Source organism: Chrysemys picta, chromosome 1 (genome assembly GCF_011386835.1).
Source record: "Chrysemys picta bellii isolate R12L10 chromosome 1, ASM1138683v2, whole genome shotgun sequence".
NCBI lineage: Eukaryota > Metazoa > Chordata > Testudines > Emydidae > Chrysemys > Chrysemys picta.
Genome location: NC_088791.1, coordinates 136590937 through 136618043, shown reverse-complemented (window position 1 = coordinate 136618043; position 27107 = coordinate 136590937). Strand labels below are relative to the sequence as shown.

General features: G+C 47.2%; 1 protein-coding gene across 7 annotated transcripts; it reads left to right on the top strand.

Annotated features, from left to right (window-relative positions):
* The first annotated feature begins 619 nt into the window (after window positions 1-619).
* LOC135976338 (uncharacterized) lies at window positions 620-26974 on the top strand. Of its 7 annotated transcripts, none has more exons than XM_065571523.1 (3): window positions 620-2686; window positions 16183-25732; window positions 26329-26974. In XM_065571523.1, exons 2-3 carry the CDS (start codon window positions 25189-25191, stop codon window positions 26829-26831), a joined length of 1047 nt encoding a protein of 348 aa, XP_065427595.1. In that variant the 5' UTR covers window positions 620-2686; window positions 16183-25188; the 3' UTR covers window positions 26832-26974. The 7 variants fall into 7 exon arrangements, with proteins under 7 accessions (XP_065427595.1, XP_065427586.1, XP_065427569.1 ...); XM_065571514.1 differs by having other exon boundaries at window positions 620-3104; XM_065571497.1 differs by having other exon boundaries at window positions 630-3676; window positions 3729-25732.
* The last annotated feature ends 133 nt before the right edge of the window (window positions 26975-27107 follow it).

Genomic DNA, 27107 nt, shown 5'->3' with positions numbered 1-27107 from the left:
TTAGGGCAGCAAAAGTAATTGGAGGGGGAAAAGGACCCCATCTGACACCCTCCCCCAGCCCTGCTCCCCTTACTACTGAAGTCTAAAATTAGCTGCAGATGAGCGGATGACATCCAGAAATGGCACGATGCCCCCCTCTTCCCGTCAAGAGGGCCTGGCTCGCTGCAGGCTAATAATAGCTAAGCCACTCTGAAACGTTAGAGTTTGTGACACCTTCCTTCCGACTCCTTCCAGTAACCTCCCCCTCCCCTGGCCCTCAACAGTGGAAAGCTCCAGGGACACTCCTAGTATTATTATAGGAAGAATCAACATTGGAGTGATCTGAAGGAGGCCCTGTGTGCAGCACCCTGCCCCCCCCCCCCCCACCATTAAGTGTCATCACTAAGTACTTCCCAGAGGCAGGAGAGAAAGGACCCCAGGTTAATGCCACCTCTGAAGGACAGCTCCTTGAAGCACCCAACCCCCCAAGGATTGCTCCATGGTGCCGGCACCCACCAGAGATGGGGCAGCAAGGAGCTCAGGATATTGTCTCCTTTTCAGAGGGCCCCTCCGGCACTTCTGCAGCTCCATCCCCTCCCAGCCTGTGGTGTCATCATCAGGTACTCAGTGAGAGAGAGGGCACAAAATGGAGCTTGGGTAAATGTCTCCCCCAGTGATTTGCCCCTCTAATGCTGCTTCACTCCTCATCCTCCTGCCAAAATGCTGGCCTCTGGCATCAGCAATGGGGTCCACCAACCCCTTCCGAGAGGGGACAGAAGGAAACTCCTCCAAAGGATGGCCTCTCTAACAGCGCAGCAACTCGTCCCCTCATCCTGCAGTGTCGGCACTGAGGATAAGCTCCAAACTATTGGGCGCAGAGACTCAGTTCCGTTATATTCTGATGCAAGAGGTGAAACGACAACCACAAGAATTTGGGATACTGCACGCATCCCTGGCCAGGCATTGGCCTGTGGCAGGCTTACGGCCTTTTTCTGTGTGAGGGAGCAGTTTGGATGGGGCGGGCCTTAGAAGCACAAAATTTTTGTCTCCATCCTTGGAGTCCTGTGTGTCAGTGTGAGAGTGCGTGAGGGGGCTGGCCAGGGGTGTGTGTACGTGCAGAGCATCAGTCAAGAGGGATGCTAAGCCCTCTGAGTATTTCCTCTCAGACAACAGGAATTCCTCCACCCCGCAGGAATTTGTCTCCCTTGTCTCCCTCTCTTCTTTATGGAGAGAATCACACACTTTACCAAGTTTGCTCACTTTCTCTCTCTCTCTCTCATCTCATCCATATTGCTTTTTTTTCTTCACATAGAAGCACATCTCTCTCTTGCTCTCAGTCTCGCTCTCCCTCCTCCCCCCCCCCGCCCCCGGCATGAATCCAGCTCTCCTGGAGTGGCTCTTCTTGCATTCCTTTGCCTTTTTGGTCCTCTGTCCTTCACAGATCCTCTCCATTCTCATTAAATTGTATGTGTGCCTGCCTACGGCCCTGTGGACGTGCCATTTCGCAAATGAGAGTGCACATATTATGCCTGTGTAGCTGTGTGCGTATGGCTATGTGTACTTACGTTTGCACATGGATATGACGATGTGATTATCTATCTATCTATCTATCTATCTATCTATCTATCTAATTTGTGTGTGTGTTTGCATGTCAGCGTGCAAGTATTGGTGTGTCTTTGTTTGTTTATCCAAGTGTGAATTCATGTGCATTTGTATATCCCTGTATTTGTGTGTATGCACATTCACGCCTATAAGCCTGTATTGGCATATGTGTGTGTGTTAATGCCTATAAGCCTCTATTTATCTGTTTGTAAGCCTGGTCATATGCCTTGGCTGGTCTTTATGTGTGCACATGTCTGTATGTCTGTATTTGTCTCAATATGTGTGTGTGTGTCTATGTGCCTGTATTGGTGTATATGAATACATGTCTACATGTCTGTTTTGGTGTATGTGTGTGTATATGTCTACATGTCTGTACTAGTGTATATGTGTGCACACACATCTATATGCCTGTATCGGTGTATGTGTGTGTGCATGTTTTTATGCCTGTATCGTTATATATGTTTGTGCATATGTCCATATGCCTATATCAGTGTATCTGTGCATGCATGTCTATATGTGTGTATCAGTGTATGTGTGCCCCTAATTCTCTATGTCTGTATTTGTGTGTGTACATATTTGTGTATGTCTGTGTTTTTCTATTTGCGTGCATGTCCATTTGTATTGATATCTCTGTGTGCGTGTGTATGTGTATGTGGGGGGGGGGGTGCATGGATGCATGTCTGCATGACTGTATTTGTCTATCTATGGCATGTTTATATTTTATTATTATTTATCTGTTTATAGTAGCATCTGCTTTGTGTGAACGTTTTGAGGGTCTGGGTGTTTTCCTTTGTGTGTCCGGTGTACAGTTTGTCCAAGGACAGAGTTCTTAGGAACAAAAAGTAAGGCAAAACAATACAGATATACAGAAGCTTTTGGTACTTGGAAAGTTATTTGTATTTTGGTGTATTCTTCCCTTGGCAGGAATGAGGTCCCAGAAACCGGAAGGCGCACAGGAACTGGACGGGAGAGATAAGAGTTCAGCTGCACGTGATAGGTAGTTCAGCAGTATTGACCAAGACTTCACAAGAAATCTAGTTCCTTTTCAGCAACATGTGAGGGAGAATAAACACAAGTAAACTTTAATGTCACCATAAAGAATAAGGTAGGTCACAGCTACCCCTAGCTTGGCCTTTCCCATTTGGAGGCACTGTATGCATGGGATGCTATGGGCACTATTTCCTTAAAACTGTAGCACAGACCTGGGTGGAGGCTGGGGAAGATAAAGCGAAGCAGAGAGAGCGAGAGTAGCTTTATCATTGTCACATAAAACTTTAGGGAGCAGGAAAGGAGCACTGGCTCTGGAAATTACAGCTTTCAGAGGAGGAGGCACTATGAAAAGTGTAGAAGGAATGCTAGCTCCATGGGGAGCTCCTGACTGCTCCAGACCTAGCATCTTGCAGCAGAGCATGCCATAAAGAATAGTACAGTCGTGTCAGCTATGAAGAGATCACATCTACTACAGTCCCAGCCTCCTACAGCAAAAGGCTCTGTAAGGAACAGGGAGGGATCACTGGCTACAGGTAATTAAAAACTATTCCAGTCCTAGCATCTCTCAGCAGGAGAAAGGCTAGGAAATAGGCCTGGGGCACAATGCACAAGGAGCGCCTAGCTCAGGGGTGGCCAACCTGTGGCTCTGGAGCCACATGCGGCTCTTCAGAAGTTAATATGCGGCTCTTTGTATAGGCACCGACCATAGGCGCCGACTCTGTGGGTGCTCTGGGGCTGGAGCAGCCACAGGGAAAAATTGGTGGGTGCTCTGCACCCACTGGCAGCCAAGCTCCCCTCCCTGCTCCCCCGCCTCACCTCACCTCACCTCCACCTCTGTCTCCTCCCCTGAGCGCGCCGTGTCCCCCTTCTTCTCCCAGCGCTTGCCACTGCAAAACAGCTGTTTTGCGGTGTAACGAGCTGTAGGAGGGAGGGGGGAGGAGTGGGAACGCAAAACACTCAGGGGAGGAGACAGGGAAGAGGTGGGCCGGAGCGGGGATTTGGGGAAGGAGTGCAATAGGGGCAGGGAGGGGGCGGAGTTGGGGTGGGGACTTTGGGGAAGGGGTTGGAATGGGGGCAGGGAGGCGGGGGGGCCGAGCACCCACCAGTGCCAGGAGAAGTTGGCGCCTATAGCACCGACTCCAGGGCTGGAACTACAGGCGCCAACTTTCCAATGTGTGGGGGAGTGCTCACTGCTCAGCCCCTGGCTCTGCCACAGGCCCTGCCCCCACTCCACCCCTTCCCGCACCCTCCCCTGAGCCTGCCGTGCCCTCGCTCCTCCCCCCAGAACCTCCTGCATGACACGAAACAGCTGATCAGGAGGTGTGGGGAGGGCTGCCGGTAGGTGGGAGGCGCTGGGAGCAGCGGGGAGGGAGGGAAGGTGATGGGTGGGGGGCTGCTGACGTATTACTGTGGCTCTTTGGCAATGTACATTGGTAAATTCTGACTCCTTCTCAGGCTCAGATTGGCCACCCCGGCCCAGCTACTCCACACTTCTTGTCTCCCAGCAGAGAGTGCTGTAGAGAACAATACAGGAGCTCTGGCTGAGTGCAGCTCCAGCCATGCCAGGCCTGGCCTCTCCCAAAAGAAACTTCTGAACACAAAAGTGCAGGAACACTGGCTGCATTAGTGTCTCCCAGCTACCTCCAGTAAGAGTTGCTCTATGCAGCCCTGGCTGTAGGGAGTTCACAGCTCCTGTCCCAGCAGGAGGTTCAGTAGGGAACAGTGCAGAACTGGTTATGAGTTCAGAACCTCCTTCAGTAGCATAGAGATATTTTAAAGGTTAAATTATTTTGAAGGTTTAAATTATTAAAGGTTTAAATAGAGAAGGAACAGGTTAAAGAATATTTAGATAAGTTAGATGTATTCAAGTTAGCAGGATCTGATGAAATTCAATTTAGGGTATTTAAGGATCTAACTGAAGCAATCTCAGAACCTTTGTGATTAACTTTGAGAATAGAGGATGGGTGAGGTCCCAGAGGACTGGAGAAGAGCAAACATAGTACCTATCTGTAGAAATGGGAACAAAGAGGATCCGGAGAATTATAGACTAGTCAGCCTAACTTTGATACCTGAAAAAATACTGGAACAAATCATTAAACAATGGATGTGTAACCACGTAGTAGATAATAGAGTGATAAGCAATACCCAGTGTGGATTAGTGAAGAACAAATTAGGCCAGACCAACCTAATTTCCTTCTTTGGCAGGGTTACTGGCCTAATGGATAGGAGAAAGCTGTGGACATGATATATCTTGATTTCAGTAAGGTTTTTGACACAGTCCCACATGACATTCTCATAAGCAAACTAGGAAAATGTGGTCTAGATGAAATTACTCTATGATGGATGCAAAACTTGATGAAAGACAGTATTCAAACAGTAATTATCAATGGTTTGCTGTCAAACTGGGAAGACGTATCTAATGATGTCCTGCAGAGGTCAGTCCTGGGTCTGCTACTCTTCAATATGTTAATTAATGTCTTGGATAATGGAGTACTTATAATGTACTTATAAAAATTGTGAATGACATCAAGCTGGGATGGGTAGTTAGCACTTTGGAGGACAGGATTAGAATCCAAAATGGCCTTGACAAATTGGAGAGAGAAATTTGAAATTAGCAATATGAAATTCAATAAAGACAAGTGCAAGGACTTCACTTAGGAAGGAAAAATCAAATCCACAGCTACAAAATTGGGTATAATTGGCTAGGGGGTAGTCCTACTAAAAAGGATCTGGAGTTTATAGTGGATCACAAATTGAATATGAGTCAACAATGTGATGCAGCTGCGAAAAAGGCTAATATAATTCTGGGGTGTATTAACAGCAATGTTGCATGTAAGACATGGAAAGTAATTGTCCTGCTGTATTCAGCACTGGTGAGGCCTCTGCTGGAGTACTAGATACAATTCTGGGTGCCACACTTTATGAAAGATGTGGATAAATTTGGAGAACGTCCAGAGGAGAACAACAAAAACGATAAAAAGTTTAGAAAAGTTGACCTATAAGGAAAAGTTTTAAAAAACTGGATACGTATACTCCTGAGAAAAGAAAACTGACAAGGAATTTGACAGCAGTATTAAAATACTTTAAAAGCTGTTACAAAAGGGATGGTGATCAATTGTTCTCCATGTCCACTGAAGGTAGGACAAGAAATAATGGTCTTAATCGGCAGCAAGGGAGATTTAAGTTAGATATTAGAAAAAAAATTTTAACTGTAAGGATAGTTAAGCACTGGATCAGGCTTTCAAGGGAGGTTGTGGAATCCCAGTCATTGGAGGTTTTTAAGAACAGGTTTGAAAAACACCTGTCAGGGATGGTCTAGGTTTACTGGCTCCTGCCTCAATGCAGGGATCTGGACTAGATGAGCTCTTGAAGTCCCTTTCATCCCGACATTTCTATGATTTTGAATATCAAGAAGGCTGAAGCTGAATTCACAGAGATATTACAGGTGATGAACCTGTCTGGTGCAGACATGTTAAAACTGTGAACACCCACAAGGTAGAGTTCTGGATTTGAATTTGAGCCGAGACCCTCACTTTCTGTGTGATTTTTATACAGATCTAAGTAAAGCGTTTCACCTCTAGAACATCAGTTCCAATACAGCCCTAGATCAGAGGGGAGTGGACAGCTCGCCACGTTTGGGGACTGGAATACAAAATCTTTTACCTCAAAGGCACTGTAGCGGGGTCGTCACCCGCTCCCGCCCTGAAGGGCTTAAAACACCCCTGGGAGAGGGCTGTGGCAGGGCAAAGTAGCAAGCCTTGGCTGATTGGTGAAACAGCCACAACTGGGGCCACGCCCCAATCAGGCTGCAGCTGGCCCTATAAAAGGATTGCAAGCCAGGCGCTCAGGCAGTTCCTCTCTAGTGGTAGAGAGGGGAGGACCTGGCTGGGAACTGAAAGGTACTGGAGTAGATCAGTGCTGGGAATAGGGCAAGGGAGCCGGGAAGCTCCCACCTGGAAAACCCCCAGGCTGCAGGCCTTGTCTAAGGCCAAATAGGTACTGGGGTTGCAGGGATGCAGCCTGGGGGTAGGCAGAGGCAGCAGGTTCAAACCCCCCTTGCCGATGATGAGTGATATGCACTGCAGTCTGCTCCAGTGTGTGGGGGCTAGATGAGGACTGGCAGTGAACACTGAGGCAAGGTGGGGATTCCCCTGGGAGGGGAGCCCAGAGAGTGGGGGTACTGCCAGGGGGCAGCACCCAAGCTAAAGGGGCACTGGGGTCCAGGAGAGACTTGGGGGTCCAGTGACAAGCAGGACATTGGCCTGCAGAGGGCGCTCCAAAGGCTGGACAAGCTAATTCCCTGGACGACCAGCAGGAGGTGCTGCAGGGTGAGTCCTCGCATTACTACAGGCACCTTGTCCAATCCAACCCTGGACACCAGCAAGTACTAATTAATTTTAATCTGAATTCCTTCATTAGACACTCAAATTTGTTCCCATCCAATGGATGTTTGGTGGGCTCTCTCTAATGAGATGGGAGGTGTCTCCATCAAGTTCTTGGTGGGACAGGTGTAGATGTTGCAAAAACCACCATCACAAATGGGCATAGGGGACCCTGTTGTTGTCACTCTCAGCAGAGAGGCCAAGGACTGACCTGGCCAATGGAAATAGAGCTCCCCTTTTACCACCCCAGAGCAGGGATGAGGTGGTATATGTGGATGAAGCTCTCACAACTGCTGTACCCATTTCTTTGCAGGAGGAAAGGTGCTTTGGCTGAGGACAGTGCCCCTCCCCAGCTCAGTTCTGGTTTATTTTAACAGGTGGAAACCACCTGTACTTCTGCAGGCACTTTATTTGAGGGAGATTATATTCCTGTGCCAACTCTCCTGGCCAGGCCCTTATCTCTCTGCAAATAAAGCAAGTGCAGGGGAACAGGAAGGGAGAAGCTGATCCCGGATGGGGGAAGTAGGGTGCAGCTCCCCTTTCCCATGATACAGACAAGCAGGATGCTGCCCATTCCCTGATGCATGTTAAAATAAAGAAATTAAGGTGTAGGCTTGTGCTGAGCGGGGTTATACGACACAGTGGTTAAATGCTGGCAAATGCAGCCCGGTCTGCACTAGTGCTACCAGTGGTGGAGCTGCATGCCTGTTAGCATGGCAACAGACAGAAGGAAAATTGCAAACAAAGATGGAAAGAACCATAGACAATGTCCCACACAGTAGTGTAGTCAAGGATAAATCCGGATAAACAGTTTACTCACTTCTCATTTGGGGAATACGATATTTGCCCACTTCCAACCTAAGGAATAAAGCGTTTATTCACTCCTCTCTTGTGAGAAGCGAATCCTGGCTGCACAACTGATGTGCACATTATCTACCATCTGGTTACGCTCAGCAACAGATCATTGGGAAAATTGTGGCCTGTAAAAATCTGCAAGGAGCCATCCAGGGCTACTGCCTGGTACATCTGCTGACCGCTAAAAGCAGGTGACATTTATTTTTTTTACAGTTTTATGTCATTTTCTCCTATTTTGTAGAAAATGAAATGTCAGCAATCAAACAGTCTTTTGTTTTGGGGCAAGAAACAGAACGGTTCCTTGACAAGTTGGAGTTTGGTTTCTGAAGCTGAACAGTTTACCCACGTCTTTTTTTTACCATTACCCCCTGGTCTCACACAGTTTGTCTGTGCAGTGCCTGCTGCTCCTGAACCTTTTCCTCATGTGCCTTTCCCCTTCAGCCAGGGAGCTTGTTCTCACTAGGAATAGCTTTCTACAAAACGCAGTGGCTAATGTTTTAAAACCCCTGTGTAGATAGCACAAGCTGTACTTTTGCCATGTTTGCTGGTCGAGGTGACCCCTAGCAAGGTGTTTCTTGTTCACCCCCATGTGTTAAGGCAAGTGAAAGCTACAACTTGCCCTCTCCACACCATAGTTTTAAAACATTACCTATAAAATTGTTAAAAATCACCTCATGTAGACAAGTGCAGTCTTTCTCTACCCAACTCTCCTGTTCTCTGTCTCCCTTCTGTTCTCTATCCTTCTCCTCTTCCCTCCATCCCCCCTTTCTCTCCACCTGATTTTCTCTGTCACTCTCTGTTTTCTCTCTCCCCAAAAGTCTCCCTCCATCTCCCTGTGTTTTTTTCACCTGTCTCTATATCTTCCTATCAGATACTATATCTCTCTCCCCATCAGCCTCACTCTCCATTCTCCTCCCCATCATTCTATCAGTATCTCTAGACCTAATCCCGCCACGCTTGCCCAGGAGCTGTGGAGGAAGGATGTCCCAAGGTTACAGAGGGGTTAAGGGAAGGGGGCCAAAGGGGAGAGGATGGGGTGCTGCCCTTAGTTGTCCTACGGACTCATTCGCCTCCTGATGGTGTGACAGTAGTTGGCAGGGGGAAATGGAGCTTTGAGGCTGTGTGCTGGCACACACGTCCTCAGCAGCACAAGCACAGTGTGCTTGCTGCAGCCCGCAGGCCTGCATCTGAACTCCGGGGGAGGGGAAGCAGGCTAGGTAAAGGAAACTCAGAACAGGGCAGAGAGATTTAGTGCCACACGTGGATCTCAGAGGAGGATGGACAGTTGAGTGGAACCGGTATGGTGAATTATTGCTTCTTATTAAATGACAAAAAGAGAGTGCAGCTCATTCTGCTTCATTGCTTCCATTCGCCATCTCTCTGCTAAGGCACCTCAATCCTGCCTGCAATACACCCTGCTAGTCCAGCCTTGGGTGTCCTCAAAGCTCTGCTGATGCACCTGAGTCTTGACCTGAAGTCCATCCCCCTGATATTCCACTTCTGCCCTTAATCCCCCTCCCAAACTGTACCAATGCTTCTTCCATCCTCCCCTGCAGCCGCCTGACATTCCATTTCCACAGCTCTGCCAATGCCCCTCACTCCTGCCATGCAGCCCCCCTGCTATTACAATCCTGGGCTCCCCACACCTAGAGTACGAATGCATCAGTCATTCCAACAAGGTCAATTAGAGGGATGACCTTGCTGAGAAAGTGGCAGAGGAGCCAGTCCTTGTGCAGCAAAGAAGATGTGGGGAAGGAGACCAGACAACAAAAGGAGATTTTGCAACAATAAGAACATAGTCAAGAGCAGGAGAGGGAAGAAGAATGAAATTGGTAAGGCTGGAACATCTTTTCCCAACCACAAGGACCAGAGGTCCCTTGGGCAAGGTGGGGGTGGGGAGGTAATTTTGGTCAGCCCTTCTGTCAAAAACAAAATAATAAAATGTAGGGAATAAAAATGGAGAGGCAGAAACCTGCTCTTTTCGCCCCCCCAGCAAAAGTGATTAAGGAAGCTGGAAAGACAGATGTATGGGGGCAGGCTAAAGGAGTTAAATCTGTACAGCTTGGCTAAGTGACAACTGGGGCAGACAGGATAACTGCAGCCAGGGCTCCCAGCTGCCAAGCAGGGAACATAGCAGCTCTGAGAGCCTTAACTCCAGCCAGGGCTTGAAGGGCTGATAAGAATATGGAAGGTGGGAGGAAGTAAAACTGTTTGTGGCACTCCAGGATTTACTGTTTGACTTCCACCCATCACACTTTTATGCCCCTCCCCCATTACCACAGCATCTGAGCACCTCACAATCTTTAATGTATGTTGCCTCACAACACCCCTGTTAACTAGAGCAGTGCTATTATCCCCATTGTACAGATAAGTAACTGTGGCCCAGAGAGGCTAAGTGATTTGCCCAATGACACACAGGAAAACGGAGGTACAGCAGTGAATTGAACCCAGGTTTCCACAAGTCACAGGCTTGCACTGTAACCATTGGACCATCCTTTATCTCTTTCTGCTGTTCACCTGCTCTCTTTGCAGATCTCCCTCACTTGAGTAGGCAATGACTGGGAGGGAGACACGGGAAACAAAGGGAGAGCGACTGAAGGGGAAAAAGAATGAAGGAAGGAGAAACATACAAAGAGGAAGGGACAGAAAGAACAGCAAGAGTAAATGATACAGAAAAAAGGGGAGACAAGTTAAGAGATGCTGAAAAAGAAGAAATGAACAAGAGAGAGAGAAAAAAAAGATGTGTAGGAAAGAAAGAATGAAAAAGAGATGGAGAAAAATAAGATAAGTACTGAAGAGATGGAAAAGAAGGGAGAGAGAGAGAGAGAGAAAGAGAAGGAGAGCTGATGTAGAAACATCCCTGTTGCAACTGATGAAATCTGCCCCATTTCCTGGAAGTGGCTTGTGGGTTCTCTCTTCTGCCTCAACAAAAGTTGCTCAAGAGTGTTAGCTGAACCTTGAGATGGATGCTCAAGCAGCCACTGAGGGAAGTGAAGCAATGCTTCAAGGAGGGGGAGAAGAACATGTGCTCTCTGGGTGATAATAGGTCTTTTTTATCTCTAACTTCTGTGACATTTGTTTACAAACCTCCAAAAAGTCTGTTATCAGTCCCAAAACTCTTCTGAAGAACATTGGGAGGCATCACTTGGGTGTATAACACCAAAAGGTTCCCTGATGCTCACTGCATGTTTTCTGTTCAGAATATCAGGTCCACAACAGACAGTGTCTGCACCCACCGTCAGATACAGGATCTGCAGCCTATGCCAGGCCAAGAGGACAAGTTTCATTAGGCATTTGAGCACATTAATCAAGCAGAGGTTCTTCATGGGACAGACAAGTGGCTTCTACAGATATTTAGACATATCCTGATGGACACCTGCGTCAATCTCTCAGAAGAATCATTCTGTCAGGATGACAAGACATAGAAGTGTAGGACAGGAAGGGATCTCGAGAGGCCATCTAGTCTAGTCCCCTGCACTCAAGGCGGGACTACATAGTAACTAGGCCATTCCTGACAGGTGTTTGTCTAACCAGTTCTTTAAAACCTCCTTTCATCTAGTCCAGTCCCCTGCACTCAAGGCAGGACTACATAGCCTATTCTTAAAAACCTTTGCAAATTGATTGCTTGATTATTTGCTCCATTATCTTTCTGGATACTGAAGTTAAGCTGACTGGTCTGTAATTCCCTGGGTTGTCCTTATTCCCTTTTTATAGCTTGGCACTCTATTTGCCCTCTTCCAGTCTTCTGGAATCTCTTCTATCTTCCATGACTTTTCGAAGATAATCACTAATGGCTCAGATATCTCCTCAGTGAGCTCCTTGAGTATTATAGGATGTATTTCATCAGGCCCTGCTGACTTGAAGACATCTAATTTGTCTAAATAATTTTTAACTTGTTCTTTCCCTATGTTAGCCTCGGATCCTACCTCATTTTCATGGGCATTCACTATGTTAGACGTCCAATCGCTACTAAACTTTTTGGTGAAAACTGAAACAAAAAAAGTCCTTTAACATGTCTGCCATTTCCACATTCTCTTATTGTTTTTCCCCCCTCATTGAGTAACGGGCCTACCCTGTCCTTGGTCTTCCTCTTGCTTCTAATGTAATTTTAGAATGTTTTCTTGTTACCCTTTATGTCTCTAGCTAGCTTTTTCTCATTTTGTGCCTTAGTCTTTTGAATTTTGTCCCTACATACTTGGGGTGTTTGTTTATATTAATCCTTTGTAATTTGACCGAGTTTCCACTTTTTGTTAGACCCTTTTTTTTGAATTTCAGATACTCTAAGATCTCCTGGTTAAGCCAGGGTGGTCAATTTCCAGACTGCCTATCTACCCCACACAGTGAGATACTGCCTTCCTTAACAATGTCTCTGAAAAACTGCGAACTCTCTTGAACTGTTTTTCCCCTTAGATTTGCTTCCCTGGGGATCTTACTTACCAACTCCATTAGTTTGCTAAAGTCTGCCTTCTTGAAATCAATTATCTTTATTCTGGTGTTTTCCCTCCTACCGTTCCTTAGAATCATGAACTCTATCATTTCATGATCACTTTCACCCAAGCTGCCTTCCACTTTCAAATTCTCAAACAGTTCCTCCCTATTTGTCAAAATCAAATCCAGAACAGCCTCTCCCTCAGTTGCTTTCTCTACCTCTGAAATAAAAAATTGTCTCCAATACATTCCAAGAATTTGTTGGATAATCTGTGCGATGCTGTATTATTTTCCCCACAAATGTCTGGGAGTTGAAGTCCCCACCAAGTCCTGTGCTTTGGATGATTTTGTTAGTGAGTGTGTGTGTGTGTGTGTGTGTGTGTGTGTGTGTTTTTAAATAAAGCCTCATCCACCTCTTCTTCCTGGTTAGGTGGTCTGTAGTAGACCTCGACCATGACATCGCCCCCCCCCCTTTTTTTTATCCCTTTTATCCTTACCCAGAGACTTTCAACAAGTCTGTCTCCTATTTCTATCTCAACCTCAGTCCAAGTGTATATATCTTTGATATACAAGGCAACACCTCCTCCCTTTTTTGGTGTAATATCCTGGGGAAGGTTCTGTGATGGGTTGGACACCCTGGGATGTCCCCTGGTGTGCTGGGACGCCACTGAGTCAGACTATTCTGCCAGCCTGGGTCCAACCTGTCACAGTGGTGTAGTCGAGTAGCATAGTATGCACAGCCTATTGCCCTGAAACACCGGTGGTGATTTTAAGTGAGTTTTAAGTGTGGTGGCTGGAGAACAGACAAAGTGGTTACTGGTTTGTTATTTTCTGTTTGCTTATTTCGGGAAAGAGAAGTAGGGACAAAAAAGTAGGAAAATTAGTGAAAGTGAAGTTATCAAAAAGTTGCAGCTGCACAGGGTGCAAGCAGAAGAAAATGAAAGGATGCATAAGAGACAGATTTGTCACAAGGGGTAGGGGTGAGTAGAACTAGCTCCTGTCCAGTGGCTGTTCCCTCAGGTGAGGGGAATGTTTTGCCTGACAGTAGGGAGACTGACTGTCCAGATTGCTGGCTGTCAGGAAGTTGCAGTTAAGCAAGGGACAAATCCTGCTCTAGGATGCATAGGGAAATGTGTCCTGGAGGAAGGGAAGCCTTAGAGGGGGAAGGTGGGATCCGAGAAACTGCTGCGGGGGGCAGGGTGAGGATTCCATGGGCTCTGTAACTGGAGGCCAACCCACTTCAAAGATGGAGGAGGGTACAGGGCTTGCCAGTGAAGGTTCTGTCATGGTTGGTAGCTGTGAGCCCACAGCTGGACAAGGGACAGATTGTCCTCCGGGAAGCACAGGGGTGTGTGCCCTGGCAAAGGGCCCAGAGAAAGAGGTTAAGAAGGAATGTGGGGGAGTACAGGAGTGTTTCCCCACTCATTACAGGGAAGGGTTTGTCCAGGAGAAATTTGCTGGATCTGCATCTGTAATACGAGGCATCTCACCTGTGGCTCAGGTTTTAAGAGGGAACTGTGTAATTGACCTCTCTGAGGGGAGCAGCCGTACAGCTGACATCTTGGGAACAGCAAGAGGGGTGATCGAGGGTACCCCAATCCAGACCCCACTTTTTCAAAATGTTTTTCTTGCTGTACTTGTGAAAACTAAGCCTGTCTCTTTAAGGTGGTGGGGGGGGAGGGGTTTCTTCCAAGCATTTTGGTGTCTGTGAACATGCTAATGATCAACCTGATGAAGGGGCAGAGATAGCCACTTCCCAGGCAGGTAAACCCCTCATAGAAGATTAGGGTTGGAAGAGACCTCAGGAGGTCATCTAGTCCAACCGCCTGCTCAAAGCAGGACCAACACCAACTAAATCATCCCAGCCAGGGCTTTGTCAAGCCGGGCCTTAAAAACTTCTAAGGATAGAGATTCCACCACCTCCCTAGGTAACACATTTCAGTGCTTCACCACCCTCCTAGTGAAATAGTGTTTCCTAATATCCAACCTAGACCTCCCGCACTTGAGGTTAACTTGAGACCATTACTCCTTGTTCTGTCATCTGCCACCACTGAGAGCAGCTGAGCTCCATCCTCTTTGGAACCCCCCTTCAGATAGTTGAAGGCTGCTGTCAAATCCCCCCTCACTCTTCTCTTCTGCAGACTAAGCAAGCCCAGTTCAGTCAGCCTCTGCTTGTAAGTCATGTGCCCCAGCCCCCTGATCATTTTCGCTGCCCTCCACTGGACTTTCTCCAATTTGTCCACATCATTTCTGTAGTGGGGGGCCCAAAACTGGATGCATTACTCCAGATGTGGCCTCACCAGTGCCAAATAGAGGGGAATAATCACTTCCCTCAATCTGCTGGCAATGCTCCTACTAATACAGCCCAATATGCCGTTGGCCTTCTTGGTAACGAGGGCACACTGCTGATTCATATCCAGCTTCTTATCCACTGTAATCCCCAGGTCCTTTTCTGCAGAACTGCTGCTTAGCCAGTTGGTCCCCAGCCTGTAGCAGTGCATGGGATTCTTCCTTCCTAAGTGCAGGACTCTGCACTTGTTGAACTTCATCAGATGTCTTTTGGCCCAATCCTCCAATTTGTTTAGGTCACTCTGGACCCTATCCCTACCCTCCAGCGTATCTACCTCTCCCCCCAGCTTAGTGTCATCTGCAAACTTGTTGAGGGTGAAATTAATCCCATCATCCAAATCATTCATAAAGATGTTGAACAAAACCGGCCCCAGGACCGACACCTGGGGCACTCCGCTTGATACCAGCTGCTAACTAGACATCAAGCCGTTGAGCACAACGATCTAGCCAGCTTTCTATCCACCTTATAGTCCATTCATCCAATCCATACTTTTTTAACTTGCTGGCAAGAATACTGTGGGAGACCGTATCAAAAGCTTTGCTAAAGTCAAGATATATCATGTCCACCGCTTTCCCCATATCCACAGAGCCAGTTATCTCATCATAGAAGGCAATCAGGTTGGTCGAACATGACTTGCCTTTGGTGAATCCATGTTGACTGTTCCTGATCACCTTCCTCTCTTCCAAGTGCTTCAAAATGGTTTCCTTGAGGACCTGCTCCATGATTTTTCCAGGGACTGAGGTGAGGCCGTAGTCTGTAGTTCTGCAGATTTTCCTTCTTCCCTTTTTTAAAGATGGGCACTATATTTGCTTTTTTCCAGTCGTCCAGGACCTCCCCCGATCGCCATGAGTTTTCAAAGATAATGACCAACACCCCTCCCCACAGCTAAGCATCAGACACTGAGGGCTTGTCTACACTGGCACTTTACAGCTCTGGAAAGAACTTTGGTACAGACTGGGAGTGGTAACAAGAAAGCCCTATGAGCATACCACTTGTAAGCTAGTACCTGTAAACAGGCTTAGAGCTTGGCACAACAGAGAAAGCGAAACCAATCTAGACTGCTGTGTGGAAGGGGAAACTGAGGCACACGGCCTCATAGCATTGGTGGCTAAATGCCAAGACACCTACACATTAAAGGACATTGACTTCTGCATTATTTACACAGTGCTACACACCACAATGTTTTCTGGCCACCTGGGAACAGAAACCCAGAACTTTGCAAAAATACCTATGAATGACATTACAGTGTTTGGTAACATTTGGAGGTTGTATAACCAAAGCCAAAAATGGATTTTAGGCATACATTGATCAGTGACCAACCCTCTGGCAGTAATCTCAGAGGGGAGGTGTGACATGGCATTCCATATTATTTATGAAAGTATGCTTATGAAATGAATATGACATAACTGAGATATACTTTATGCAAGATGGCTTATGCGAGATATCATTGGAAAGGTTATGATTTACTGAATATGCATGTATATGCATATGTATTTGTATGCATGTATCATTTCTGTATCTGAACTTAGGAATATTGACTATATTTTTGTATTTTAACTATGTTACTTTGGGTGACGCCCCCTGCTAACACTTCAGGTACAATGAAAAAGCCGGACAGTGCTGATGGCCCATCAGCAAGAGACAATGGACAGTAAAAAAGCGTAGTCTTCCTGTGAACGTGTGGGTCAGCCTGTGAAGAATGGCTAGAAGGGCCCTACAGAGGCATGCGACAATGTCACCTGATACTGGAACCCATCTTGAATTCTGTACTTTTCCAGGAGAAGCGGTGGGGGAGTGTCAAACTAGGAAACAAAGGACTCCTGTGTTATGCAAATCCTATTTAAGGGTGGGGAATGAGGTAATCCAGGTTGTCAGTTCTCCCCCGCTGCCCCACCCAAGATGACTGCTGGAAACAGCTAAGACTGAACTGGGGGAAAGAACTGGACCCAGGCTGGAAGGGCGTCTGGCCTGAGAAGATTATTAGAACCACATTTAAGGTGAGAACTTACATATAACCAGTTTCTTTAGTGTATTAAGCTTAGTTTGCGTGCTCTTTTTTTATTTTCTTAGTAATCTGCCTTGTTCTGTCTGCTACCTCCTTAACTACTTAAAATACACTTGTTATAGTTAATACGTTTATTTATGGTTTACAATACAACCCAGTTTATGTGATTTCTAACTGGGGGGGAGGAGGGGGCGAGAAGTTGTGCATACCCCCCTCCACATTGAGGGGAGAGGCGAATTTTATATAATTTTGGGTTTGTACTCCAAGGGTTGTGGACATCTGGGTGCTGTGGCAAACCCCTTAAACTGAGTCTTTCCAGAGCAGATCTCTGTCTCTCTGTGCAGCTGGGTATGGCCCTGTCTGTGTGCTTGGCTGGAAAAGGCTGGAGAGCCTGGTAAAAGGGGGCCCAGGCTGGCAGAATAGTCTAACCCAGTGGTGTCCCAGCACATCAGGTGACATCCCAGGGAGTCCAACCTGTCACAGGTTCCCTTCAGCTTCTTGGAAAAAAACTTGGGAACAAACAAAGGAGCAGCTCACAGAATCTATCCCATATCTTACATTGCAGATCCTGCACTCATTTATGGAGTCTTTGAAGAAGAGGTGCCACCGGACTTTCATGAATAGTGGACATTGAGAAAAGAGCTGATTGCCTTTACAGAGACAACCATTTTGCACAATCGAGTCATAATTCTTAAAGCTGTGTCCTGAAATGTTAACCCCCATTATGGTTACCATACGTCCAGTTTTTCCCGGACATGTCTGGCTTTTTGGTACTCAAATCCCCATCCGGGGGGAATTGCCAAAAAGCCAAACATGTCCGGGAAAATACTCCCCTCCCCCCCCTGCTTACCTTGGCTCCGGCAGGCTGTGAGCTGCAGGCGGATTCCCCCGCGGCGGCGGCTGCTGCTGCTCCCCCCAGACACTTCAGCTTTGTGCAGCCGAAGAGTGGAGCTGCCCAAGCGCTACCGGCTTCACGGTTTGCCGGGCAGCCCCCAGGCCACCAGACCCTGCGCCCCCGGCCGGGCGCTTCCCCTCCCGGGCTCTGGCTGTGCTGGGGAAGCGCCCGCCCGGGGACACAGGGTCTGGAATCTTTGGGCTGCCTGGTAAACCGTGAAGCCGGTAGCGCTCAGGTAGCTTTGCGTGGCTGGGAGGGAGGAGGGGGAATGCGGGGCGCTCAGGGGAAGGGGCGGAGTTGGGGTGGGGACTTTGGGGAAGGGGAAGGGCCGGGGCGGGGCCAGGGCCCCGTGGAGTGTCCTCCTTTTTTAAGGTTTAAATATGGTAACCCTACCCACATGCACTCTGGCCACACAGCTCCTGAAGCCTATCTACCATGCAAGGGCCTGAGAAGTGCTGTATTTGCCTAGCAAGAGCAGCAAAGCCAAAGACTCCATAAATGAGTGCCTGATCTGCAATGTAAGATCTGGGATAGATTCTCTGAGGCAGCTGCTCCTTTATTTGTTCCCAAGTTTTTTTGGGGGGAAGCTGAAGTGGAACCTTCCCCAGGACATTACACCAACCAACACATGGAACCATTCCTGACATATCTCATAGACCTTGGAGAAAGCGAGACATGTATTATTGATAGCATTACAGTAGCTCCTAGAGTCCCCAGCTGAGATCAGAACCACATTGTAATAGCCACTGTATACAGACATCATGAGAAACTGTCCCTGCCCTGAAGAGTTTGCAACCTAAATGGAAAAGGGAAAGGAAGTATAATTATATCAGTTTTGCTGAAGTAGACCTGAGGCCGATAGAGATTAAGTGGTTTGCCTGGGGTCACAGAGGAAGTCTGTTGTAAAGCTAGGAATTGATTGCAGTGCTCCTGCATGCTAGACCATGACACCACCACAAGCCATTTTTAATCCTCCTTTGCAAAGTGAATAGTCAGTCTTGTTACAGGTGCCTAATATTGTAGTTACTGGGAAATAGATCTATTTCCATATATCATAGATCTAATAGCTCTATCATATCACATGATTTTAATGTGGCTCACTCTCTATCTAGGCCCCAAGTTCCTTTACTTGTATCAATAGCAGCATCTAACATTGAATGTTTCAAAGGATAAATGGTTGGAAGCCTGGAAAGTGTAGTTTGAGATAACAGACCTCAGCTTGCGTATCCGTGATTTGCACAGTTTGCAATATTAGTGGAATATGAATGTATCATATCCCGTCCACTCTACAGCCAGTATATGGGCACAGCAGAAGCAAGAAATAACTATAAAAAGCATATTTCACATTTGTGCCTAGTTATTATGGTATTTAGGTGTCTGGGGCCCACTAACATAACAATCAGACTATATAGATAGATGGGAAGGAAACAGATGGAAAGGCTGACTGGCATAGCACAATGGAGACCACTGCCCACAATATAGCTACTGTTATGAACAGCTAGTGTGTGTGTATTACTGTTTTTTATTGTATGGAATCAGAACTGTTCAACTGTGTGTCATAGCCCCTATACTGTTGTTGATGGGCGACAACAAGGAGTAATGGATTGAAACTGGGGAGGGGAATGGAGAGGAGAATGGATATAAGAAATCTATCCTACTGGTGAGGATCTCTTAGACTGTGGCCTAGTCTTCCTTAAGGACATGGTGGAAGCCTCTTTGACAACTAGAACTAGACAAAGCTCCGGAAAATGGATTGTAGGGAAGGAAAAATCCTGCCTTGATCCCAGGGGAGGGGTGAATGGAGAAGATGTGATCAAATGCTCTAAATCTTTTCTGTCCCTAATTTTGGCTGCTTGCTGGCCCCACTTCAAAAATTGTTGAAAACACTTGTCATCTGAGTACAATAACCCTTTGTAGACCAGCAGCCTCATCCTTCCTGTGCTTCACCAGCATTAAACGCAACTCGCTCCAATGTGACATCAGCTTTTAACACTGCCAGGGAGGGAGAAGGGGCACCTTTGAGCCCTTGTTTGTTTCCCTAGTTTAGAAAGGGCTTCTGAGATACACACACATCTCCACACACAAGTAATTGGCAGATACCCCAGTCCCTTGGCAGAAACCTGTGTTCATGTTCCCTGGGAGCCATCAGACCTCCCTTCCGCCTCTCCAATTCCATCCTTCTTTTCCCCATACATCATATGACTGGCAGATGTGAAGTCTTTTCCAGTCCATGCTGGATTTAGGTGTGAGAGGCTGAGGGATCCCAGCCAGGGTAAGTTTATACAGACAGAAACCAAAGGTCTGTTGGGGACACCTTCCCCTCATACACATGACTGGGTATAGGGTCAGCTTCTACGAAGGGGAGCATGAGGCTGGTATAGACTGCAGGAGAAATCTTTGAACCAAAAGAGGAAAGCCAAAGTTATGGAGGGATGGGAGGCAGGCTAGAGGAGATTAATGCACCCCTATTCCTCTCTCTGGTTCTCCTGCAACTCTCCCTGATAAATATCCTGCAGTATCTGATGCCCCCCATCTCCCACTAGTGTTCATCTGGCCTCCTCTGATACATTCCCCTAATACCTTTCCCTCCCTGCTTCACCCTTTCTCTCATGCTTTCCTGATCTGCTCACCCCATGCACTTTTGACCCCTTCCCAATCTGCATTGACTCTCCAGCAAGGCTGTTCCTCTGAGCCCTTCTCTGGTGCATTCCTTCTCTACATGCTTTCTCATACCTCTCTCTGTCTGATGTACCCCATTCCATGGTGCACCCAAGATATTTCCCTTAATCCCTCCCTAATGAAACACTGCGCCCCCCTCCCCCACTGATGCACACTGAAATCCTCATCCTCAGCCCCCTCCTTTGACATTCTCTTTGGCTGTTATATTAATTACCTTTGATATAGAATCCCCCACCCCCCATATTCTCCTCCAGTGTTTCCCTCCCACTCTGGAATCCCTGGCTTCCCCATGCCCATCAGCTGTGATGCTGAGGTCCTCTCAGGACTTATATCCTCACTCATCCCAAGCTTAGTTTCCAACCTCTAAATAGCCCATGTATTTCATGCCTTGGCCATCTCTCTGCCAGGAAATCTGGATGGAGGAGGAAAGATGTACCTATGCCAATACCTCCGCATCAGCAGAGCCAGCCACAGGATCCTGCAGCGCTCTGCTTCCAGGAGTTCCTCTCCCATCCCCACAGGCTGTAGGCACAAGCAGAGCCGGCTTTAGGAAGTGCGGGGCCCGATTCGAACAGTTTCGACGGGGCCCCGACAGGGATGACTTAAAAAAAAAAAAACACGTTAAAAAAAACACGTGGGGCTTGTACTCACTGGGCCACGCTCCTAGTCTTTGGTGGCGGGTCCTTCACTCGCTCCGGGTCTTCGGCGGCACTGAAGGACATGCCGCCAAAGACCCGGAGCGAGTGAAGACCCGCTGCCAAAGACCTGGCGCGCCGCCGGGTGAGTAAAAATTAAAAAGGTGCCTCTAGCCAGTGAAGGGATTCTCTGCCACTTCCCCCCCACTCTGGGTGACCCTGCCACTGGGCGCGGGGCCCTCTTAAGCGTGGGGCCCGATTCGGGGGAATTGGTGGAATTGGCCTAAAGCCGGCCCTGGGCACAAGGAGCCCATCATGCCACCTCCTTGCATTTCTCTTTCTACAACAACTGTTCCCTAAAGATGAAGGAAGGCCAGGCCTTGGAGATATTATCCCCACTTCCAGGAGAGAAGAAGGCAGTCCAACAAAGGGAAACCCTCAAGACTGAACCCAGAGCCCCAGGTCACTGTCCTGGGAGCCCTGCCCACAAGAGGGATTGAACAAGAGCTCTTGTCCTGTTTATGAAATGTCCGGGGGTGCTGTGGTGTAAGAGAAAGGAGGGGAGTGACCCAGGCCATACGCTGCCTTCGGCTGCTGGATCTCGAATGTAATCAAGGATGGATTCTCAGCTTCCTCTATTCCCCCTCTCTGTGTCCCCCACCCTTTCTCTCATATATGCTCTCTCCTTCCCCACCCTTATCCCCAGGGGAGGTCTCAGCTGAGCGGTTGCCATGGAGACAGTGCTGCCATAGCAACCAAATGATGGCAAAAGACTGAGCACTGTAGAGATGGCTGGTGTGAGATCAGCAATCGGACACCTGCTGAGATTGTTTTTTTTATGCTGCCACTACTGTGGTTTCCTGCCCCACTCCCACAAATAGTGAAAGCAGAAGTAAGGCTGGTCCCAGCTGTGAGAAGAGCCACCAGAGTATACTGTATGTGTTCAGTGCCTCCTGGCCTATCACCAGGAGCAGTGTGAAACATTTCACCCTCTCTGGTTTCTCTGCAATACTACATGCTTCCAGGAAAATTAGGAAGCACTGTACACACCACTTCTTCTCTGCCAGGTTCCCACTCCTCCAGACTGAGGCAGTCAGGTGGCTTTATTTTCTCCACTTTCAAAAAGGACTCTGCTGTCTTTTGTTCTAGTTTCCAGGCATGTAACACATTTGTAACTACTTCAGAGTGGCTCTTCGGCCCATGGACCTTGTTAGATGTTAGCACTAAGATTTCTGGCCTAGATTCTCAAAGGTGTTTGGGCACCTAACTCCCATTAATTTCAACAGAGAGAAAAGCTGGGTGAGGTCACATCTTTTACTGGGCCAACTTCTGTTGGTGAAAGGGACAAGCTTTGGAGCTACACAAAGCTCTTCCTCAGTTCCACTTCTTCCTGAGGAAGAGCGCTTTGTAGCTCGAAAGCTTGTCCCTTCCACCAACAGAACTTGACCAAATAAAAGATATAACCTCATCTACCCATGGCTGCAACACTGCATAATTTCAGTTGGAGACAGATGCCTAATAACTTTGAGAATCTGGTCCTTTGCCCTTCTGCCCAAGAATAATAAATATTTCTCCCCCAAAATAACTACTTTTGAATAAAAAAAAATCCAATCTAAATTTAAAAATTACCAGTGATGGAGAATCCACCACAATCCTTGGTAAGTTGTTCCAATGATTCATTACCCTCACTATTAAAAAAATCATGCCTTATTTCCAGTCTGAATTTTTCTAATTTCAACTTCCAGACATTGCATCATTGTATACCTTTCTCTGCTAGATAGAAGAGCCCGTTATCAAATATTTTTTCTCCACGTAGTTACTTATAGACTGTAATCAAGTCACCCTCTCTTTGTTAAGCAAAATAGATTGAGTTCTGTGAGCCTACCACTATAAGGCATATTTTCTAATCCTTTAATCATTCTCATAGCTCTTTTTTTTTAACCCTCTCCAATTCATCAACCTTCTTCTTGAATTGTGGACTCAAGAACTGGACACAGTATTCCAGTAGTAGGCTCACCAGTGCCAAATACAGAGGTAAAATAATCTCTCTATTTCTACTAAAGATTCCAGTTTACGCATCCAAGGATCATATTAGATCTTTTGGACACAGCGTTCATGTTCAGCTGATTATCCACCACCACCTCCAAATCTTTTTCAGAATCACTGTTTCCAAGGATAAGAGTCCCCCATCCTGTAAGTATGGCCTACATTCTTTATTTCTAGATGTATACGTTTACAGTTAGTCATATTAAAACATATGTTTGCTTGCACCCAACTTACCACAAGATCCAGATCAATTTGTACCAGTGACCTATTCTCACCAGTGACCTGTTCTCTACCCCAATTTTTGTGTTATCTAAAAACTTTATCAGCAATGATTTTATGTTTTCTTCCAGGTCATTGATAAAAACATTAAACAGTGTAGGGTCAAGAACTGATCCCTATAGGACCTCACTAAAGACACATCTGCTCAATGATGATTCCCCATTTACAATCACATTTTAAGATATATCAGTTAGCCAGTTTTTAATTTTGTATCATTCTAGTTTTTTAATCAAAATGTCATGTATAACTAGTCCCAAATGCCTTCGAGAAGTCTTAGTATATTATATCAGCACTATTACCTTTATCCAGTAAACCAGTAACCTCATCAAAAAAAGATAAGTTGATTTGACAGGATCTACTTTCCCTAAACCCATGTTGATTGGCATTAATTATATTGGCTTCCTTTAATTCTTTATTAATCAAGCTCCATATCAGCTGCTCCATTATCTTGGCAAGATTAGTGTCAGACTGATTGGTCATCCCATTTATCCTTTTTAAATATAGGCACAAGATTAGCTTTCTTCCAGAGTTCGGGAACTTCCTCAATATTCCTAAATTTATTGAAAAGCAACATTAATGGTCCAGTATTTCCTCAACCAGCTCTTTTAAAACTCTTGGATGCAAGTTATCCAGACTCACTGATTTTAACGTCTAATTTTAGTAGCTATTGTTTAACATCCTCCTGAGTTATTATTGGACTGGAAAGAGTGTGTGACAGACCCAGACCAGTTTGGTGCAGGAGTCTGGTAGAGGCAAATATACTGGCCACTGCATAAATAGTTTTCTATTCCCTGAGTGACCAGAGCAGGGGCTGCCCTAGAGCAATCAGGAACCTGCTAAAACTAATTAAGACAGGCAAGCTAATTAAGACACCTGGAGCCAATTAAGAACTTACTGGAATCAATTATGGCAGGCAGGCTAATCAGGACACCTGGTTTAAAAAGGATCTCCCATCAGTTAGTGGGGGTGTGCAAGGAGTGAGCAGGCATGCTGCTGGAGGACTGAGGAGTACAAGTGTTATCAGGCTTCAGGAGGAATGTCCTGTGGTGATGATAAAGAAGGTGCTGGGGGGGAGGCCATGGGGAAGTAGCCCAGGGAGTTGTAGCTGCCATGCAGCTGATACAGGAGATGTTGTTGATAGCTGCTGTCCACAGGGCCCTGGGCTGGAACTCAGTGTAGAGGGTAAACATACGTTCTCCCCATCCCCTCAACTCCCTATCTAACACAGGAGGAGTTGACCTGGTCTCTGAGACACACCAGAGGGGAAGGTCTAAATTTGGAAAGGGATCTGGCCTGTCCCTGACCCACTAGGTGGGACAACAGAAACTGTGGAGATTGTTCTCCATTTCCCACATGCTGGCCAGTGATGAGGTTAGCTGAGTGAACGGCAGGTTTGAGCCTCTAGCAAAAGCGGCCAAACAGATGGATGCTGTGAATCTCTGAGGTGAGCAAATCTGCCAGAAAGCGCAGGACCCACCAAGGCAGAGGAGGAACTTTGTCACAAGTGTCATTATCATATGATATACTACATCACCTGTTTTCTTCCGAAATACAGAACAGAAATATTTATTAAACAATTCTGCCATTTCTGATCATTCTACCATTTCCAGCTAGTAATGTATCAAAACCATTGTTAGGATTCTTTTTGTTCCTAATATACTTAAAAACCTCCTTCTTAGGCCTGGTCTACACTACGGGTTTAGGTCGACTTTAGCGGCGTTAAACCGAATTAAGCCTGGACACGTCCACACAACGAAGCACTTTCTTTCGACTTAAAGGGTCCTTTAAACCGGTTTCTTTACACCACCTCTGACGAGGGGATTAGCGATAAAACCGGTCTTTGCGGGTCGGAATTGGGGTAGTGTGGACGGAATTCGACGTTATTGGCCTCCGGGAGCTATCCCACAGTGCTTCATTGTGACCGCTCTGGACAGCACTCTCAACTCAGATGCACTGACCAGGTAGACAGGAAAAGACCCGCGAAGGTTTGAATTTCATTTCCTGTTTGCCCAGCGTGGAGAGCACAGGTGACCCCGCAGAGCTCATCAGCACAGGTAACCGTGATGGAGTCCTCCCAGGATCGCAAAAGAGCTCCAGCATGGACCGAACGGGAGGTACGAGATCTGCTCGCCATATGGGGAGATGAAGCAGTGATAGCTGAACTCCGTAGCAGTAAAAGAAATGGAAAAGTATTAGAAAAGATCTCCAAGGCCATGAAGGACCGAGGCCATAACAGGGACACACAGCAGTGCCGCGTGAAAATTAAGGAGCTACGGCAAGCTTACCACAAAGCCAGAGAAGCAAACGGAAGGTCCGGGGCAGAGCCGCAAACTTGCCGCTACTACGCGGAGCTGCATGCGATCCTAGGGGGTGCAGCCACCACTACCCCAACCGTGTGCTATGACTCTCTCACTGGAGAAACACACAGGGAAGACGGTTCGGGGAACGAGGAGGATGATGACGATGGAGGTACTGTAGGTAGCTCACAGCAGCAAGGAAGCGGAGAAACCGGTTTCCCCAACAGCCAGGATATGTTTGTGACCCTGGACCTGGAACCAGTAACCCCCGAACTCACCCAAGACCCTCAGGGCACACAGGAGACCTCTGGTGAGTGTAACTTTGTAACTATTTGTAAACATTACAAAAAAAAAGCAAGCGTGTTTAATGATTACTTTGCCCTGGCAATCGCGGCCAGTACATCTACTGGAAAAGTCTGTTAACGTGTATGGGGATGGAGCGGAAATCCTCCAGGGACATCTCCAGAAAGCTCTCCTGGTTGAAATGGGGTGATTTTATTAAGGGGACATTCAGAGGCGCCCGTTCCTGCTCTTCTGACCAGAAATGTTCCCCGCTGTTAACCACGCGGTGGGGGGAGGGGTGAAGTGATCATCCCAGAGAATCGTGTGTGTGTGTGGGGGGGGGGGGGTTTACTTGTGTTTGTGCCGCATGTTAACCGGGAAACCGCAGCCACTCCTTTTACATTGAAACCCCATTTTAAATGGACAACCCAATTCATCCTTGATATGGGAAATGCGCTGCTGTTTGCAACCTTTCCCGCATGTTAAGAAGGTTAAAAAAGCCAAAACACTGTGGCCTACGATGGCTGCCTGCAAGCCGAAATATGCGACCTTGTAATGAAAGAGTGTACCCATTGTTCTCTAAAATGTGTCTTTTTTAACCACCTCTCCCTTCTCCTCCGCCAGCTGCAAATGTTTCTCCTTCGCAGAGGCTCGTGAACATTAGAAAGAGAAAATGTAGGACGAGGGACGAGATGTTCACGGAGCTGCAGATGTCCGCCCAGGCTGATAGAGCACAGCAGAATGCGTGGAGGCAGTCAATGACGGAGATGAGAAAAGCCCAATATGAACGAGAGGAGAGGTGGCGGGCTGAATCGCGGGAAGAACAGAGCAAGTGGCGGGCTGAAGACGATAGGTGGCGTCAGCTTGCAGACAGACGGCAAGAGGCAATGCTCCGTCTGCTGGAGCATCAAACTGATATGCTCGAGCGTATGGTTGAGTTGCAGGAAAGGCAGCAGGAGCAGAGACCGCCGCTACAGCCCCTGTGTAACCAACAGCCCTCCTCCCCAAGTTCCATAGCCTCCTCACCCAGACGCCCAAGAACACGGTGGGGGGGCCTCCGTCCACCCAGTCACTCCACCCCAGATGATCGCCCAAGCATCAGAAGGCTGGCCTTCAATAAGAGTTAAAGTTTTAAAATGCAGTGTGTCCTTTTCCATCCCTCCTCCCCCACCCATCCCAGGCTACCTTGGCAATTATCCCCCTACCTCTGTAAGGAACTAATAAAGAATGCATGAATGTTAAAAAAAAATGACTTTATTGCCTCTGCAAGCAGGAGGGGAGGGTGGGGTGGGGTGGTTGGTTTACAGGGAAGTAGAGTGAACCGGGTCGGTGGGGGGGGTTTGGAGGGTTCATCAAGGAGAAACAAACAGAAGTTTCACACAGTAGCCTGGCCAGTCACAAAA